The sequence below is a fragment of the Plecotus auritus genome (assembly GCF_963455305.1).
Source record: "Plecotus auritus genome assembly, chromosome: 10".
Taxonomy (NCBI): Eukaryota; Metazoa; Chordata; class Mammalia; order Chiroptera; family Vespertilionidae; genus Plecotus; species Plecotus auritus.
The window spans coordinates 7977952-7995321 of record NC_137785.1 but is presented as its reverse complement, the minus strand read 5'-3'; the positions used below and the strand labels follow the sequence as shown (position 1 = coordinate 7995321).

Sequence of the window (17370 nt, the reverse complement as noted above, 5' to 3'; positions counted from 1 at the left end):
TGTTGTTACAATAAAAGCCTAAGGAGGCAGGCGAACGGGGCTGTTTCATTCTAATATCCAGGCAGTCCCTTAGCCCAATCTTTCACACAAAAAAAGGGTCAGAGTAATCATTCATCTATCACGCAGAGTCTGCTGTTCAGCCTTGGTATTGTTTGTTAAGTAAACTTGGAAAATCTTCATCATTTCTGTAATCGAGGATGTTCCCAACAGTTCAATATCAGTTTAGACTTCCCAGATTATTGTTAGAATTAAAAGAGAAAATGCTCAAAAAGTGATCTCTGGAACCCTGGCCCAGGCAAGTACCAAGTTTGTAACTTTTATTGATCCTCACAGTCCTAGCTAAGTCCCGTTATCAGCATCATGTCACATTTAGCCAAGTGAGATGCAGGGAGCTGTACTGAGTGTCCTGGAGATTCCAGGTGGGAGGCCCAACACTGAGACCTTAGCGCCCACAGTACTGCCTCCCTGCAGGTGGGTCAGCGGGTTCAGAAAGGCCCCAGTTCTTTCTTAAAAGCCCTTAAAAACAAAGGTGCCTGTTGGCACTGGGGAAGTGAAGGGTTCCTGTCCTGAGAATGTTTCTTAAGGTTGCTCTTCTGAAGGTGGTGGAGAATGTTAGGAGTGCGGGTTAAAATTAAAAGTGTTGCAGAAACCGGTTTGGCTCAGTGGATAGAGCGTCGGCCTGCGGACTGAAGGGTCCCGGGTTCGATTCCGGTCAAGGGCATGTACCTTGGTTGCGGGCACATCTCCAGTGGGAGTTGTGCAGGAGGCAGCTGATCGATGTTTCTCTCTCATCGATGTTTCTAACTCTCTAGCCCTCTCCCTTCCTCTCTGTAAAAAATCAATAAAATATATTTTTTTAAAAAATAAAAAATAATAAAATTAAAAGTGTTCACTGCATTGTGCATAGCATTTAAAAACTAAATAATTTCTAGCTGGTGTTGCTCAGTGGTTAAGCATTGGCATATGCACGAAGATGTCCCCCATGCGATTTCTCATCAGGGCACATGCCTGGGTTGCTGGGACCATTCCCAACAGCAGAGTGTAGGAGATAGCCCATTAATAATTCTCTCTCATTATTAATGATTCTATATCTCTCTCCCTCTCCCTTACTCTCTGAAATCAATAAGAAACATTTTTAAAATATCTGAAAATATATATTTTTAAAATGTAAAAATTATTAAAACACATTATACCAATACAAAAATTTATTTCCTAAATCAAAAAGGAACAAAATGAGTGAAATTCTAACATCCATATTTGTTATTCCACTGTCTTTTTGTTCAACAAAATTGCCAAAACTCATAAAACATTAAGCAGAACATACGATCAGAGGTTTTAACAAAGATGTAGACACAGGAAATATACATCTGAGAAAAGACTCACCATAAATTTCTAGAAAAAGCACAATCAAACTGAGGGAGTATGACGAACTTACAAAATAAAATGTTTAAATAAAGAATGATTGACCAAACAATATATTCTCTAGGATGTGAAGAATGTGAATCCCTCAAACACTGCTGGAAAAGTGCAAAAAAGTACAATCAGTTAAGGTTTATTTTATTTATTTTTTAAAACAATCTTTATTCCTTATTGGCATACTATAGAGCTCGGCTATTGATTGAGTCACTCCATTCTCAGTGAGACATGCTCCTAGACACTGATGGTTTTTGTTTTTAAACTTATTTCCTTATTGATTTCAGGGAGGGAGAGGGAGAGTCAATAATTGATTGCACCTCCTGCACGCCCACTACTGGGGATTCAGCCCCCAACAGGTGCCCTTGGCCGGTATCGAATCTGGGACCGTTTACTTCGCTGACTGACGCTCAATCCACTGATCCAAACCGGCTAGAAAAAGGTTTATTTTTTATTTTTAAAGAATAGTTTATTGCCCTAACCGGTTTTGCTCAGTGGATAGAGCGTCAGCCTGCGGACTGAATGGTCCCAGGTTTGATTCCGGTCAAGAGTATGTACCTTGGCCCTGACTGGTTTGGCTCAGTGGATAGAGCGTCGGCCTGTGGACTAAAGGGTACCAGGTTCGATTCCAGTCAAGGGCATGTACTTTTGTTGCGGGCACATCCCCAGTATGGGGTGTGCAGGAGGCAGCTGATCGATGTTTCTCTCCCATCGATGTTTCTAACTCTCTATCCCTCTCCCTTCCATTCTTTGAAAAATCAATAAAATATATTTTTAAAAAAAAAAAAAAGACTATGTACCTTCGTTGCGGGCACATCCCCAATAGGAGGTGTGCAGGAGGAAGCTGATCAATGTTTCTCTCTCATCGATGTTTCTCTCTATCCCTCTCTCTTCCTTTCTGTAAAAAAAAAATCAATGAAATATATATTTTTTGTAAATAGAATAGTTTATAAATTTTTAGAGAGAAGTGAGAGGCAGAGAAACATTGATGGGGAAGTGCCATATTTTCAAGCGACTTCCTGCACACCCACTCCTGTGGATCTATCCCACAACTCAGCACATATCCCCACCAGCATTCAAATCAACAACCCTGTGCTATGTGAAATGACGGCCAAGCACTGAGCCACACCGGCCCTGGTGGTATATTCCATTTAGATCACAATTTGCTAATCTCGGTAAATTTAAACATTCATCTACCCAAAAACTCAGATCATGCACTTAATTTTTGACAAAGGTAAATACCACTTATATACATACAAGGAATGATACAGAAATGTTTGTACAAGCTTTGTTAGAAATAACCAAATATTTGCCGAAACCGGTTTGGCTCAGTGGTAGAGCGTCGGCCTGCGGACTGAAGGGTCCCGGGTTCGATTCCGGTCAAGGGCATGTGCCTTGGTTGCGGGCATGTCCCCAGTGGAGGGTGTGCGGGAGGCAGCTGATCGATGTTTCTCTCTCATCAATGTTTCTATCCCTCTCCCTTCCTCTCTGTGAAAAATCAATAAAATATATTTAAAAAAAAAAAAAAGAAATAACCAAATATTTATCAAAATGGACAAACTGTTGGTGATATATCAATGATAAGAATATCTATCTGAAAAAAAAAGATGAGTTACTAGTGTAACTTTAATAAATCTCCAAGTATTTATGAAACAAATTAAAGCAGAAAAATACTGCCGAAACCGGTTTGGCTCAGTGGATAGAGCGTCAGCCTGCGGACTGAAAGGTCCCGGGTTCGATTCCGGTCAAGAGTATGTACCTTGGTTGCGGGCACATCCCCAGTAGAAGGTGTGCAGGAGGCAGCTGATTGATGTTTCTCTCTCATCGATGTTTCTAACTCTCTATCTCTCTCCCCTCCTCTCTGTAAAAATACAATAAAATATGTTTTAAAAATGAATAAATAAATAAATAATAAAATATATTTAAAAAAAAAAAAGCTGAAAAATACTTAGAAAAGAAAAAGTTCTCTATGAAAATGGAATGTAAATCCATGGGAACTAGGAAAGCTGTGAAGAACAGAGAGAGGTTAAAAGAGGTCATGAAGCAATTACACAAAGACAGCTATGGTCAGCATTATGACTGTAATGATGGTTTCAGTTTCATGCACATGTCAAGATTTATGAAACACTCTATTTAAGACATGTAATTTACTCATTACAGGTGTTAACAATGGTCCAAGATAAAACAAATGTATGTTCACCTATTCTGGGAGAACAGGTTTGGCAACTCTGTATTCAATCCCCCTACTTATTCCCTCTGGGTGAGAGTCTCATCTCAGTGAGAGAAAATATAACAAACAATGAAAAACTTTCACCCAAACCCACAAAAGCCACATTCCTAGACTAAAGACAGCCTTCTCTCAATCTTTGTTCTGCTGCCAGCACACCAATGGCTCTGATGGGAACTTCTGAGAAGCTACAGGAGACACAAAATTTCCTGACTATAATCATTGACAATGACTGCTCCACAGAAGATAAACATCCCTGGAGTCCCTCAGGTCTGTGTAAACACCGCTCCTTTTGTCTCTGATTCAAAATAAATCCTGGAGGAGAAACCAAGATGGCGGCATAGGTCAACACCTATACTTCTGCCTCGCACAACAATTTCAAAACTGCAACTGGAAGACAGAGCGGACATCATCCAGAATCACCGGAAAGCTGGCTGAGTCGAAGTTCTACAACTAGAAGGAAAGATAAAAGAACACTGAGACCCAGAGGAGCTGTGGAGGACAGAGGTGCGGAGAACCGCGTCTGTGGAAAGGGCGGGCGGCTGAATACTGGGATGGCTTACTCGCTGCGTGCGGAGAGGGCGGGCAGCAAGCGCGGGGCTAGCTGTCTCCTTCGGGAGGGAATCAAAACCTCCCAACTGCACTGAAATCCAGTTCTGGATGAGACTTTTGGGAACCCAGACTCATTCGAGGAGAAACTGGACTGTCTGGCAGCGGGCAAAACTCGAGGGCAGCCTTCTCTCACAGGTGCGTGCACCATTGCCTGGGGACACTGAGACACAGGGGCCTCATAGGGCAGGGCTGACAGGAAACCAAGGCTGTCTGCTCTACCCTGAGACTCCGCCCCATCCAAGCTGAGCACAGAAGCTCTCCCAGCGGAGACACAGCTGATCCTCACAGCCAACTGTCCTGGAGGTCAACCCCCGCAGTGATACTAACAACAATCTAGGCTTAACTACAACAAGACTGCACACACAGCCCACAAAGGGGCACACCAAGAGTGTCCACCTCAGGTAACTGGGGAGGCTGAGCCACTGGGCCCTATAGGACACCTAGCACACAAAGCCACTCCATCAACTCAGGGAAGCATCCAAAATGCGGAAACAAAGAGGCAGGTCACAAATGAAGGAAAAGGAGGAAAGTAAACGACTGGATATAGAGTTCAAAACCACGGTTATAAGGTTTTTCAAGAATTTCCTAGAAAGGGCTGATAAATTTAACGAGACCCTCCAGGATATGAAAAAGGATCAACTAGAAATTAAGCATACACTAACTGAAATAAAAAATTTTATACAGAGACCTAAAAGCAGACTAGAGGATTGCAAGAACCAAGTCAAAGATTTGGAATACGAAGAAGCAAAAAACACTCAACCGGAAAAGCATAAAGAAAAAAGAATCCAAAAATATGAAGATAGTGTAAGGAGCCTCTGGGACAACTTCAAGCGTACCAATACCAGAATTATGGTGTGCCAGAAGAAGAGAGAGAGCAAGATACTGAAAACCTATTGAAGAAATAATGACCGAAAACTTACCCCACATGGTAAAAGAAATAGACTTACAAGTCCAGGAAGCGTACATAACCCCAAACAAAAGGAATCCAAAGAGGACCACACCAAGACACATCATAATTAAAATGCCAAGAGCAAAAGACAAAGAGAGAATATTAAAAGCAGCAAGAGAAAAACAGTTAGTTACCTACAAGGGAGCACCCATACGACTGTCAGCTGATTTCTCAACAGAAACTATGCAGGCCAGACGGGAGTGGCAAGAAATATTCAAAGTGATGAATAGCAAGAACCTACAACCAAGATTACTCTACCCAGCAAAGCTATGATTCAGAATGGAAGGTCAGATAAAGAGCTTCAAAGATAAGAAAAAGCTAAAGGAGTCCATCATTACCAAACCAGTATTATATGAAATGCTGAAAGGTATTCTTAAAGAAGAGGAAGAAGAAGAAAAAAGTAAAGATAAAAATTATGAACAACAAATACATACCTATCAACAAGTTAATCTAAAAATCAAGTGAATAAAAAAATCTGATGAACAGAATAAACTGGTGAATATAATAGAATCAGGGGCATAGAAAGGTCTCCCATTGAAGACTTAGGCACTCAATAAATTCATCACTGGCTTGTAGGGCAATCTTGTCCCTGAAAATGGTAGTCCCTCAGCAACATTATGTTTCCTGGCGCCAACAGGGATGAGTCCTATGTAACAACGCATGACAGGGAAACAAGGAAAAACTAAGAGCTCTGGTATTCCTAATTTTCTTCAACAAATTAGACAACAGAGTTTGCTTCCCTGGTCAAGCGAGGATGGTGATTGATGCCATCTGTAGGGACCTGATAGGTGGTTCAGGTGAAATACCTTCAGCAACAGAAATATGCAGTGACATAGACCTGGTAGGACATCTCTGTATGTTAGAAAGTGCAACATAATTACATAGTGTTCCAACATAAAAACACACAAACACAACAGCAAAAACACTTAGGGGAACTTTACCTAATATAGGTGATTAAATATATGAGATACAACTCAGAAAAATGAGGATTCACAAATATTCTTGTACTACTGTTAAGTCCAAACTAAGAAACTACATTTCCTACACATCTAAGAAATTTCTCATATTTGGACTCTCATGCGGACAGCAAATTTAGTTACCTCACATTAATTGCACTCATAATGGCTTTCTCCAGTGTGAACTCCCTTGTGATATTGAAAAGCACTGCTACTTTTAAAAGATTTTCCACATCCACTGCAATTATAAGGCTTTTCTCCCGTGTGAACTCTCTGGTGATAACGAAGGCCACTACTCTGGGTAAAAGATTTCCCACATTCACTGCATTTATAAGGCTTTTCTCCCGTATGAACTCTCTGATGTTCATGAAGGATGGTCTTAGACGTAAAAGATTTTCCACATTCACTGCACTGATAAGGCTTTTCTCCTGTGTGAACTCTCTGATGATATTGGAGACCACAGCTACTTTGAAAAGATTTCCCACATTCACTGCAATTATAAGGCTTTTCTCCTGTATGAAGTCTGTGATGATAACGAAGGGCAATGCTCCGGTTAAAAGACTTCCCACATTGACTGCACTTATAAGGCTTTTCTCCCATATGAACACTCAGATGTTGATTGAGGATGGTTTTAGCACTAAAAAATTTTCCACATTCACTGCATTGATAAGGCTTTTCTCCAGTGTGAACTCTCCCATGATATTGGAGACCTTTGCTACTTTTAAAAGATTTCCCACATTCACTGCATTTATAACGCTTTTCTCCAGTGTGAATTCTCTGATGACGATGAAGGTCACTGCTAGTAGTAAAAGATTTCTCACACTCACTGCATTGATAAGGCTTTTCTCCCGTATGAAGTCTCTGATGATATTGGAGACCACTGCTACATGTAAAAGATTTTCCACATTCACTGCATGTATAAGGCTTTTCTCCAGTGTGAACTCTCTGATGATATTGGAGAGCATTGCTCCCTGTAAAAGATTTTCCACATTCACTGCATTTATAAGGCTTTTCACCCGTATGAACTCTCTGATGATGATGAAGGTTGGTCTTAGCGGTAAAATATTTTCCACATTCACTGCATTGATACGGCTTTTCTCCAGTGTGAATTCTCTGATGATACTGGAGAGCATTTCTCCCTGTAAAATATTTTCCACATTCACTGCATTGATAAGGCTTTTCTCCAGTGTGTACTCTCTGATGATATTGGAGACCATTGCTACTTGTAAAATATTTTCCACATTCACTACATCTATAAGGCTTTTCTCCAGTGTGAATTATCTGATGATATCGGAGACTATTGTTACGAGAAAAAGATTTCCCACATTCACTGCATTTATAAGGCTTTTCTCCTGTATGAAATCTCTAATGACAATGAAGATCACCGATCCTGGTAAAATATTTCCCACATTCACTGCAGTGATAAGGCCTTTCTCCAGTGTGACCTCGCTGTTGATAATGAAAGCTAGATAATTTGGTAAAATATTTTCCACATTCAGAGCTCACAAAACACTGACTTCCAACATGGACACCCTTTTCCTGAATAAACATGTGGGTGCAAGTAATGTCTTCCTTACATTCTTTCCTGGTGTAATCATTTTTTCTCCTTTGTAACATCATCCCACATGTCGCAATAGCATTTGGAATGTCCCAGGTGTGAGTAGCTTTTAGATGGAGATGTCCTGATCCAGTAAGCACACCCTGCCCAACCTCCCCGCATGTGATATGATTCTGGGACACATTGAAATGGCAGCTGTTTGCAAGTGAGATCCCATTCACACCTGTATTGAAAGTCTTCTCTCTCACATGCTGTTGCTGAAATTTTAAACAGAAGTAAAACCGTTTTGCACATACGCCACACCTCAACAGTATCTGTCCGTGTTGTGTTCCCTGCCCATCCATCACATGGAAAATGTTTCCCAAGACCAGCTCACAACTCGCACAGGGGTGGCTCTTCGGGAAGACAAGGCTATCTTGGGATTCCTTGCCTGTGACACTCTTACAGAAACACTCTGTTCAGTCGGGGCCTCCACATTCTCTTCTCCACAGCAGCAACCTGAACAAAAATAAATGTAGGTAAAGTGCATATTGACCTGATAATAACAGAATGTGTACACCACAAATGTTTATCTTTCATGACTGGACATGATTCCATACAATGATTTACAAGAGAAGTAAGTGAGACTCTCAGGAAATGGCTGTTATATATACCATGGCCCAAAAGGACCCTGGATGATGAAAATCTCACCAAGGGAGGACAGAAGCATAGGCTGGGACAAAAAGGAGAGGCAGGGTCTACTCATTATTACTCCACAAAGGGCTTCCTTTAGGACCTTTCATGCTGACGATGTGAGTCTGTGTAGAATAATTCCAATGTGTTCAAACCCATAAACTAACAATCATATTTGAGCACGTCATGTTCAGTGTCAATATAACACGTGTGCACTCCAAGGCTCTGTAGGCATGAAACATCATTGGAGTGCAGTAAAGCGAGATGTGTGAAAGAGGTAGAGGTGCAAAGTTTAAACAGGAAAAGGTTATCCATGGGCTGGGAATCTGTGTAGAATGATCACTATTAAAACTGAGTCATACGCAAAGTGTCAACATTAAGCAAGAAGAAGTAGAATTGGGTGAGGAGGGGGCAATGGTAACAAAATGTTGTTGAAAAAAATGGGTTCCTAGTTATGAATGAAAAAAGCCCAGGCGTGAAAACCACCCCACAGCCCTTCACCAAGGCAAGACTGCCTCTGGGTCTACCCTGTCATTAATGAAGTCATGTTTCTTCTGTGATGCAGAAATGATTCTGCCTCTTAAATCCCAGTTGAGCCACTGCATGGGATAAATGATGCCAATCTTAAAAAGAGGGATGGTCAGCACTGTGGTAGAACAACAAAGCACAAATGAGATCACAGACAAAAGACCTATGAGAGTGACATCAGTAAGATGGCTGGATCAGAGAGAGAGAATCTTTCCCCATCCCAGAGTAAGTAGACGACTATCCGTGAAAAAAAATCCCACAGGAAATGGGAATAAGAGTACCATGAAGACAAACAGTAATACAGAATACCAAAAAAGGACAACTGCATAGAAAGGATGACAGGAAACTGGGTGAGCAAACACATTTGAAGATACCTAAGGACAAAAACAAGGGTTAATAATAACTAACAAAGTAAGTAAGTAGATAGATAGATAGATAGATAGATAGATAGATAGATAGATAAAGCAAGGGTCCACCTTGGTGGTTTGCTCAGTGGAAAGAGGGTCAGTCTGCGGATGAAAGGTCCTAGGTTCCATTCCAGTCAAGGGCACATGCCCAGTTTGTTGTGGGCTCAGTCCCCAGTAGGGGCATGCAGGGGCAGCTCATCCGTTAATACTCTCTCATCATCAAGGTGTCCCTCAATCTCTCCACGCTCCCTCTCATAAATCAATAAAAATGTATTTTAAAAACGGGGTCAGCCAAAACCGGTTTGGCTCAGTGGATAGAGCGTCAGCCTGCGGACTGAAAGGTCCCAGGTTCGATTCCGGTCAAGGGCATGTAACTTGGTTGCGGGCACATCCCCGGTAGATGGTGTGCAGGAGGCAGCTGATCGATGTTTCTCTCATCGATGTTTCTGACTATCTATCCCTCTTCCTTCCTCTCTGTAAAAAATCAATAAAATATATATAAAAAAAAACAAAAAAAAAAAAAAAAAACGGGGTCAGCCCTAGCTGGTTTGGCTCAGTGGATAGAGCATCGGCTTGTGGACTTAAGGGTCCAAGGTACGATTCTGGACAGTGAGGCACAGACCGAGTTGCGGGATCGGTCCCTGCTAGGAGGCATGCAAGAGGCAGCCAATCAATGATTCTCTCTCATCATTGATGTTTCTATCTCTCTCTCGCTCTCCCTTAATCTCTGAAATCAATAAAAATATATTTTAAATAAAAATAACAAGAAAAACTAAGGGTCAACGTTACCACTATCAGCCACTGAGCTTCTGTTCTCATTGATCCTAGTGGCCTGTTCTCCAAAAAAACTAAGATTTTTGTTTTTAAAAATCACACAATGCCCTGGCAAGTGTGGCTCAGTTGGTTGGAGCATCATCCTGTGTATCGAAGCGTCAAGGGTTCAATTCCCAGTTAGGGCACATATCAGAATGTGGGTTTCATATCCGGTTTGCAAGTGTGCAGATGGCAGCCGATTGATATCTCTCCCTCATCTCCCCCAACCCTGCATTTCCCCTCCTCTCTATGTAAAAGGAATAATAAATAAATATATAAGAATTTCAGGGTAGCCAAAAACAAAGGGGATCTCAAAAAGTCTAGAGGCAAAGTAAATAACAAGACAACCTACCAAAGCTTATGTATAACATTCAGAAAATGTAATTCTAGGGTGAAATTTTATAGACATAAATGCCTCCATTGTCACAAAGATCTCAAAGAACCGAACATGGCACCTCAGGAAACTGGAAACACAACAGGAAAGTAAGCCCAAAGGTTTCAAAGGAAAGAAATCATAAATATTAGAACAAACATGAATAAAAGGGAGACAAGTAAAAAGAAAGGAATACCTAAAAGGTATATTTAAGAAAAAAAGATATAAAAATGTTGAAGCCTTTAGCTACACTAAAGCAAAAACGAACTAACAAACAAAAACCAAGCCTCAAATAAGTAAAAAAAGAAATGAAAGATAAGACATGACACCTGTCACTAGGAACCACAATGCATCATAAGAGATGGTGATGTTACCAGATGACAGGACCCTCCATAGAGAAATTTGTCAAGATCCCGCTATGAACTCCTCAAATTTATAAACAAATTCAGAGCCCTGTCCAGGTGGCTCAGTTGTTGAGCGTGTGGTCCCGATGCACCAAGGTTGTGGGTCTGATCCCCCATCAGGGCACATGTAGGGGACAACCAATGAATGCACAGATGGGTAGAACAGCACATCAATGCTTCACTCTCTTTCTTTCTCTGTCTCCCTTCCTGTCTCTAAAATCAATAAAGAAATACTGCCCCGGCCGAAACCGGTTTGGCTCAGTGGACAGAGCGTCAGCGTGCGGAATGAGGGATCCCAGGTTCGATTACAGTCAGGGGTACGTGCCTTGGTTGCGGGCACATCCCCAGTGGGAGGTGTTCAGGAGGCAACTGATCGATGTTTCTCTCTCATCGATGTTTCTGACTCTCTATCCCTCTCCCTTCCTCTCTGCAGGAGATCAATAAAATATATTAAAAAAGAAATACTGCCCCGTATGTCTCACTGATTGAGCACTGACTCATGAACTAGGGCAGTGATCGACAAACTGCGGCACACAAGCCACATGCGGCTCTTTGGCCCCTTGAGTTTTGAGCAAAGGCCAGCATAGGGGTACCCTAATTAAGTTAATAAAAATGTACCTACCTATATAGTTTAAGATTAAAAAATTTGGCTCTTGTCCTAACTGGTTTGGCACAGTGGATAGAGCATCGGCCTGCGGACTGAAGGGTCCCAGGTTCGATTCCGGTCAAGGGCATGTACCTTGGTTGCGGGCACATCCCCAGTAGGGGGCGTGCAAGAGGCAGCTGATCTATGTTTCTCTCTCATTGATGTTTCTAACTCTCTATCCCTCTCCCTTCCTCTCTGTAAAAAATCAATAAAATATATTTTTTTTAAAAAATTTGGCTCTCAAAAGAAATTTCAATCGTAGTATTATTGATTTTTGGCTCTGATGACAAATGATTTTGCCGAACAGTAAACTAGGAGGTCACAATGGGATTCGTTGTTAGGACACCTGTACGGTTGCGAGCTCAATCACCAGTGAGGGTCATGTAGGAATCAGCTGATGGATGATTCTCTCTCATCATTGATGTTTTTAACTCTCTCTCCTCTTCCTCTCAGAAATAAAAAATACATATATTTAAATAAATAAATAAATAAATATCCCTCACCACTGTGCTTCACTCATGAGAGTGCTGGCTTGTGCACTGGAGGGCTAGGTTTCTGTTGCCAGTCAAAGGTAGGTACCTGGGTTGCAGGTCTGATCACCACTCTCAGTAGAGGCACATGTGGGAGGCAACCAATCAATGTTTCTCTCTCTCTCTCTCTCTCTCTAAAAGAACAATAAATGGAAAACATATTCTCACTATTCAGGTGAAGATAAGAGAAAAATAAAAAATTAAATTAAGAAAAATGACAAGATGCAAAATAAGCAAACAAACAACAGTTCCATTTCTACACACTAATCATAAATTCTTTGATAGAAAAATGAAAAATGCAATCAAATTTACAATAGCATCCAACACAATAAAATCCGCAGGAATAAATTCAACCAAAATGTGAAACATCTGTACAGTGAGTACTATAAGACACTGATGAAAGGAACGGAAGAAAACACAAATCAGTTGAAAGACAACCTGTCTCCATGGATCTGAAAATGAAATATGGTGGAGACAGCTATAGCACACAAGGCAAACTACAGATTAAATGCAATGGGAATAACTCCAACGGTATTATACAAAAAATGAATAAAAATCTGGAAATGGAATCAAAAGACCTCCATTAACAAAAGCAATCCTGAGCGAGGACAAAACTGGTGGCATCAAACTTCCTGACTTCAATTTATTACAAAGATAAAGCAAGCAAAGAGTGTGTTGCTGGAGAAACACAGACACATATACAAACAGAACAGAACAGAAGAGAAAACATAGAAATAAACCCAGGCACATCCTTTTAAGTGATCTTTGACAAAGATGCAAGCCACAGAAGAGAGGAAAGATAATTTCTTCAAGATCTGATTTCACATGTAAAACAACAAACCTGGACACCACTAATGAAATCTAACTCAACCGCCCTGACTAGTTTGGCTCAGTTAATAGAGCCTCTGCCTGTGGACTGAAGGGTCCCGGGGTCGATTCCACTCAAGGGCATGTATCTTAATGCAGGCATACTCCCAGTGGGAGGTGTGCAGGAGGCAGCTGATCAATGTTTCTTTCTCATCGATGTTTCTAACTCTCCCTCTCCCTTCCTCTCTGTAAAAAAATCAATAAAATATTTTTAAAAATGTACCTCAACCTGCAGGACAGAATTAAATAAGTGCTAAAACTTAAAACTCCTCAGGACAACTGAGAGAAAAAGTTTTGGAGATTTGTTTTAGACAGGAGTTTCTGAATATGACACCAACTACCACACAAAACAGAAAAAATAAACAGTCCACACTGCAACAAATAAAGAAAAATAGCGTCTTCACAGCCAACAGCAATAAACAAAATGAAATGAAAGGGCAATCTAGAGAACGGAAGAAAATACTTGCAAACCAAGGGAAGGAATCCCTTGGAGATATTGTGGTACGGTTCTGATCAGCAGAATAAAAAGAATATTGCGATATAGACAGAAATTCACACAAATAGTTGGAGTTCCCTGGGTATAATGAAGGTATGTTAATACCATACTGCAGGCTAATAACAATGCAATGCCTCTGCCTCAAAAGCAAAGTCTATATAACTTCATTAACAATATTTACTTGCTAAGCACTAGGAACAAGCATCTGAGCTTGCTAGAAACCTGGTGGCACTAGACCTGCTGAATGCTGAGTTCCCAAAAACATGGACTTTGTAGAAAAGCAGGTGTGGGGGAGCAATATCTGCAAAGCACTATTAAGCACATGCAAAAATATGTGTTCCTGTATGTCGTAATCAATTAATATATAAAATATACAAGGTATTCAAAAGACTATTTAACCAAAAAATAACAGTTAACAAACAGGATAAGGATGTAGAGACAATTTTACAAAAATATATACACATGACCAACAGGAATATAGAAAATGCTTTCCTCACTGATCAAGATGGAATCCCTCAGGCTTCCTGCAACACTACCAACCACAAGTCCTTCCCTGTGAATGTAGTACAGAGGGGAGAATTGGGACTTCAGGAAAGAAGGGAGCAGTGGAAAAAGACCAACCCTCCCCAGGACAGCAACTACCCAGGAAACTGGAAAATCAAGCAGAACCACAGTCTACATGGGAGGACAGAGCACACCCTGGGAGATGGGGCCTGGGAAATCCCAAAGCCAAGTCCAGGTCACTGGTGAGAGTGAGGGTCTTACCCTGCAAGGATAGAAGTTCAAAGTTCTCCAGCATCACATTCAGGTACAGCTGTCTCTGACCCTCATCAAGGAGGCTCCATTCCTCCCTGGAGAAGTACAGGGCAATGTCCTCAAAGGTCAAGCCAACCTGTCAGAATGGAGACAACTGAAACCAGAGCTGTCTCTCTGAGAACCCCCACTCCTACTCCTTACACACCTTCCCCCCCTCAACCTCCTCCAGGGCACCTGGTTAGTGTGGACACCAGGCCCTAATGCCAGTGCAGGCTGCTCTCTCATCACAGTCCCATTACTCACTGGGATTGCCCTCAGCAGAGCAGCTGGGTTGGGTGGGAAGGATTGGGGGAGGGGATGGGAGAGAGCAATGCCCTTGAAGCTCTGGGCGATGCCTGCAGGGCCCCAGCCTTCCTGCCAAGCAATACCACTGCAGTCTCCTAGATCATGCCGCCAAGACAAAGCCAAGCCTGGGTTTATGCTTCGCCTTTAAGTCCCACACCAGGTCCCGGGGACCATCAGCTCACACTTCCTCCAGATGTGCACACCACTGGGTAATGTTTATCTCCTTCCCATCTTCAGACCCAGGTTCACTCCCTCAGCTCTGCCCCCTTCCTGCTCCAATGCCACTGGATCTCGCTGGACTCCCCCATGAACTTGGCACATGGCATGTAGAGAAGCTTGTCTTCCAGCCGAGTCCAGGACCACCCCAGGCCCCTGATGGACCCCACAGCCGGGAAAGCCCCAATGAGTCTGTGACGTCCTCCCTGCAGCCTCTGATCTGTCCGCCAATCCTCACAGCCCACACCCTCAGGGGAACCTCAGATGCAAGTCACCCCTGTCCTCTCTGCCCTGCACCTGCTGTGTCCTCAGAAGCCACAACAGTCCTCTCTCCCCTCCTCCTTCCTCACGGTCCTCCATGCGGACTGAACTGGCTGACCTTACAGGCACCCTCCCCCAGCTGTGGTGTCTGTGAAAGGAGGCGGTGAGGGCCTGGGGGACTGGAACTCACCTCAGCGAAGCTCCTCAGCGCGGGCGCCGCCATTGCACTCTGTGTGCTGAGCGGGGCGGGAGCGGCTGCAGGAGAAGCCGCCGCAGGAATGGCGGTCGCTGTCTCGGCCCTGGCGTGGGTCCCAGTGGGGACTCCGAGCTTCAGTCCCACGTGTGAGCTGGGAGCACCACAGGAGGCTCCCGCCATTGGCTGTGTGGCGGGAAAACTACTCACCAGCCTTCTGCACAGCACGTTGCGACCAGATAATCCTGACCGCCTGAGACAAAAACCTGAGAACACAAAGCTCACCAGGAGGGCTATTGTCCCTCCCCACGGAAGTGACCAAACGGAAATGCCGTTTCTGAGTCTCCATTGGCTCAGCCTTGTGGCATTTTTTGCTTGGCCTTGTGGGTAATGTAGTTTCTTGCTCCAACACCAGGGTCCCGTATTTCTCAGTTGACTCCAGGACTGGATTTAGGGTCAAATAGCCCAAGAACACACCAATATACAAAGTGCCCTCTAGCGCCTTCAGGGGAGGTGATGTCTGGAGCAAGTTTGTTTCTGAGGCACCTGAGTGGCTGGATTTTCGTCTCTTTCTTCAGGACCTGCTCTTTCTGACTGGCAGGCATTGTTTCTTCATTCCAGACTTTTGGCACCTGGTGTCTTTAGGCCAACTATAGCTTACAGAGGTTGCTCAAGTCTCTAACTCATTCTAACCTGACTCCATTGAATCCATTATACAAGGTTAAAGTCACAAACCAGATTCTCATAAAGAAGAGCATCTGCTTCTGATGCCATCCGAAGTGTCAGCTCTGCCTGGGCTGCAGTGTGGATAAGATGGCCAAGACACATGTGAAAATGCTCAAAATCACTGATCATCAGAGCGATGCAAATTAAAGCAACAATTAGGTACCACCTCCCAACTGTCAGAATGGCTGCTGTCAACAAATGACCAGTGCTGGCACAGATGTGGAAAAAAGGGATCCCTACTACACTACTGTTGGGAATGCAAACTGGTGCAACCATTATGGGAAACAGTATGGAGTTTTCCAAAAAAATTAATATGGAACTTCCATTTGACCCAGTGACTCCACTTCTAAGAATATATCCTAAGAAACCTGAAACAATCAGATAGAAGATATGCACCCACCCCTACGTTCATAGAGGATCAATTTACAATAGCAAAGATCTGGAAACATCCAACGTGCCCATCGGTAGATGAGTAGATAAAAAAGCTGTGGTACATTTATACCATGGAATACTATGCAGCAGTAAAAAAGAAGAATCTCTTACCCTTTCAGACAGCATGGAGGGACCTGGAGAGCATCATGCTAAGTGAAATAAGTCCGTCAGAGAAAGACAGTATTACTTAATCTCACTCATATATGGCATCTAACAAAATAAACTGGTAAGTGGAATGGATGTAGAGACATGGAAGCATGGAACAGAGTGAGGAGTCTCAGAGGGCAGTCAGGGATGGTAAAAAAGGAAAACATCCCTGGGTGAGGATTAAACTCACACACACACAATGTCAACTGAGCCTTCCGAGTTTTCCTTCTGTTCTCTGAAAGCAATGGGAAAGCTCTAGCTTACTGGGTTCTGATTCTGCTCTAAATTTGTGTTTATAAATCTGTCTTCTGTCAGATGAGTCCCTGGACATGCTGATATCCCTCCATAAACTTTCTCCTGCCTAATGAATCAATTGCCTTTGGTGTTGTTGTAAGAATGTCCAAACCTGTGGAGAATTTTTCTAAGTTTATTTGAACGAAGCCGGCAACAGTGCCAGGAAGCAAAATGACAGCAGATTGAGTAACGCTCAGGGGAATGGCAGTTTTGCACGTTTTTTATACATTAGACTCAAAGGAGAAGACATCAGGGGATTACATAACATTCACTGGTGATAACTTAGGGGCTGGCGGTGAAGAGGGAAATCTCTGGGATTGGATAAAAGTAAAAAGAAGACACAAACTTCTTCTTAAATGTTATCAATAGTTAACAGTTAATATTTAACACAATAATAATAATAATTGGTGCTCTGTGGTCTTCTATGTTGGGAGATTGTGCACTTAGGAGTCTGTAAAAAAGAAAATTTCCCTGAAAATTCTAAGTTATATTATCCTAGATGCAAAAATACAATAGATATGCTCAATAAGGTAAAGATAGACTTTTTAC

General features: G+C 42.4%; 1 protein-coding gene across 1 annotated transcript; it reads right to left on the bottom strand.

The window, feature by feature from the left end:
• Positions 1-7741: 7741 nt before the first annotated feature.
• Positions 7742-15517, bottom strand: LOC308235775 (zinc finger protein 547-like). Its single transcript, XM_080644892.1, has 3 exons — positions 15220-15517; positions 14217-14343; positions 7742-8213 (listed from the first exon to the last, which is right to left on the bottom strand). The coding sequence occupies exons 1-3, from the start codon at positions 15403-15405 to the stop codon at positions 8059-8061; spliced, it is 468 nt and encodes a 155-aa protein (XP_080501018.1). The 5' UTR covers positions 15406-15517; the 3' UTR covers positions 7742-8058.
• Positions 15518-17370: the final 1853 nt, after the last annotated feature.

What these genes read in the sequence shown, in the direction of transcription:
- LOC308235775 (XM_080644892.1), bottom strand. Translation starts at nt 15,405, where the DNA reads ATGGCGGGAGCCTCCTGTGGTGCTCCCAGCTCACACGTGGGACTGAAG. An exon ending in CGCTGAGGAGCTTCGCTGAG is followed by an intron (nt 14,344 to 15,219) that starts GTGAGTTCCAGT and finishes CCATTCTGACAG; the next exon opens with GTTGGCTTGACCTTTGAGGA. An exon ending in TGAACTTCTATCCTTGCAGG is followed by an intron (nt 8,214 to 14,216) that starts GTAAGACCCTCA and finishes ATTTTTGTTCAG; the next exon opens with GTTGCTGCTGTGGAGAAGAG.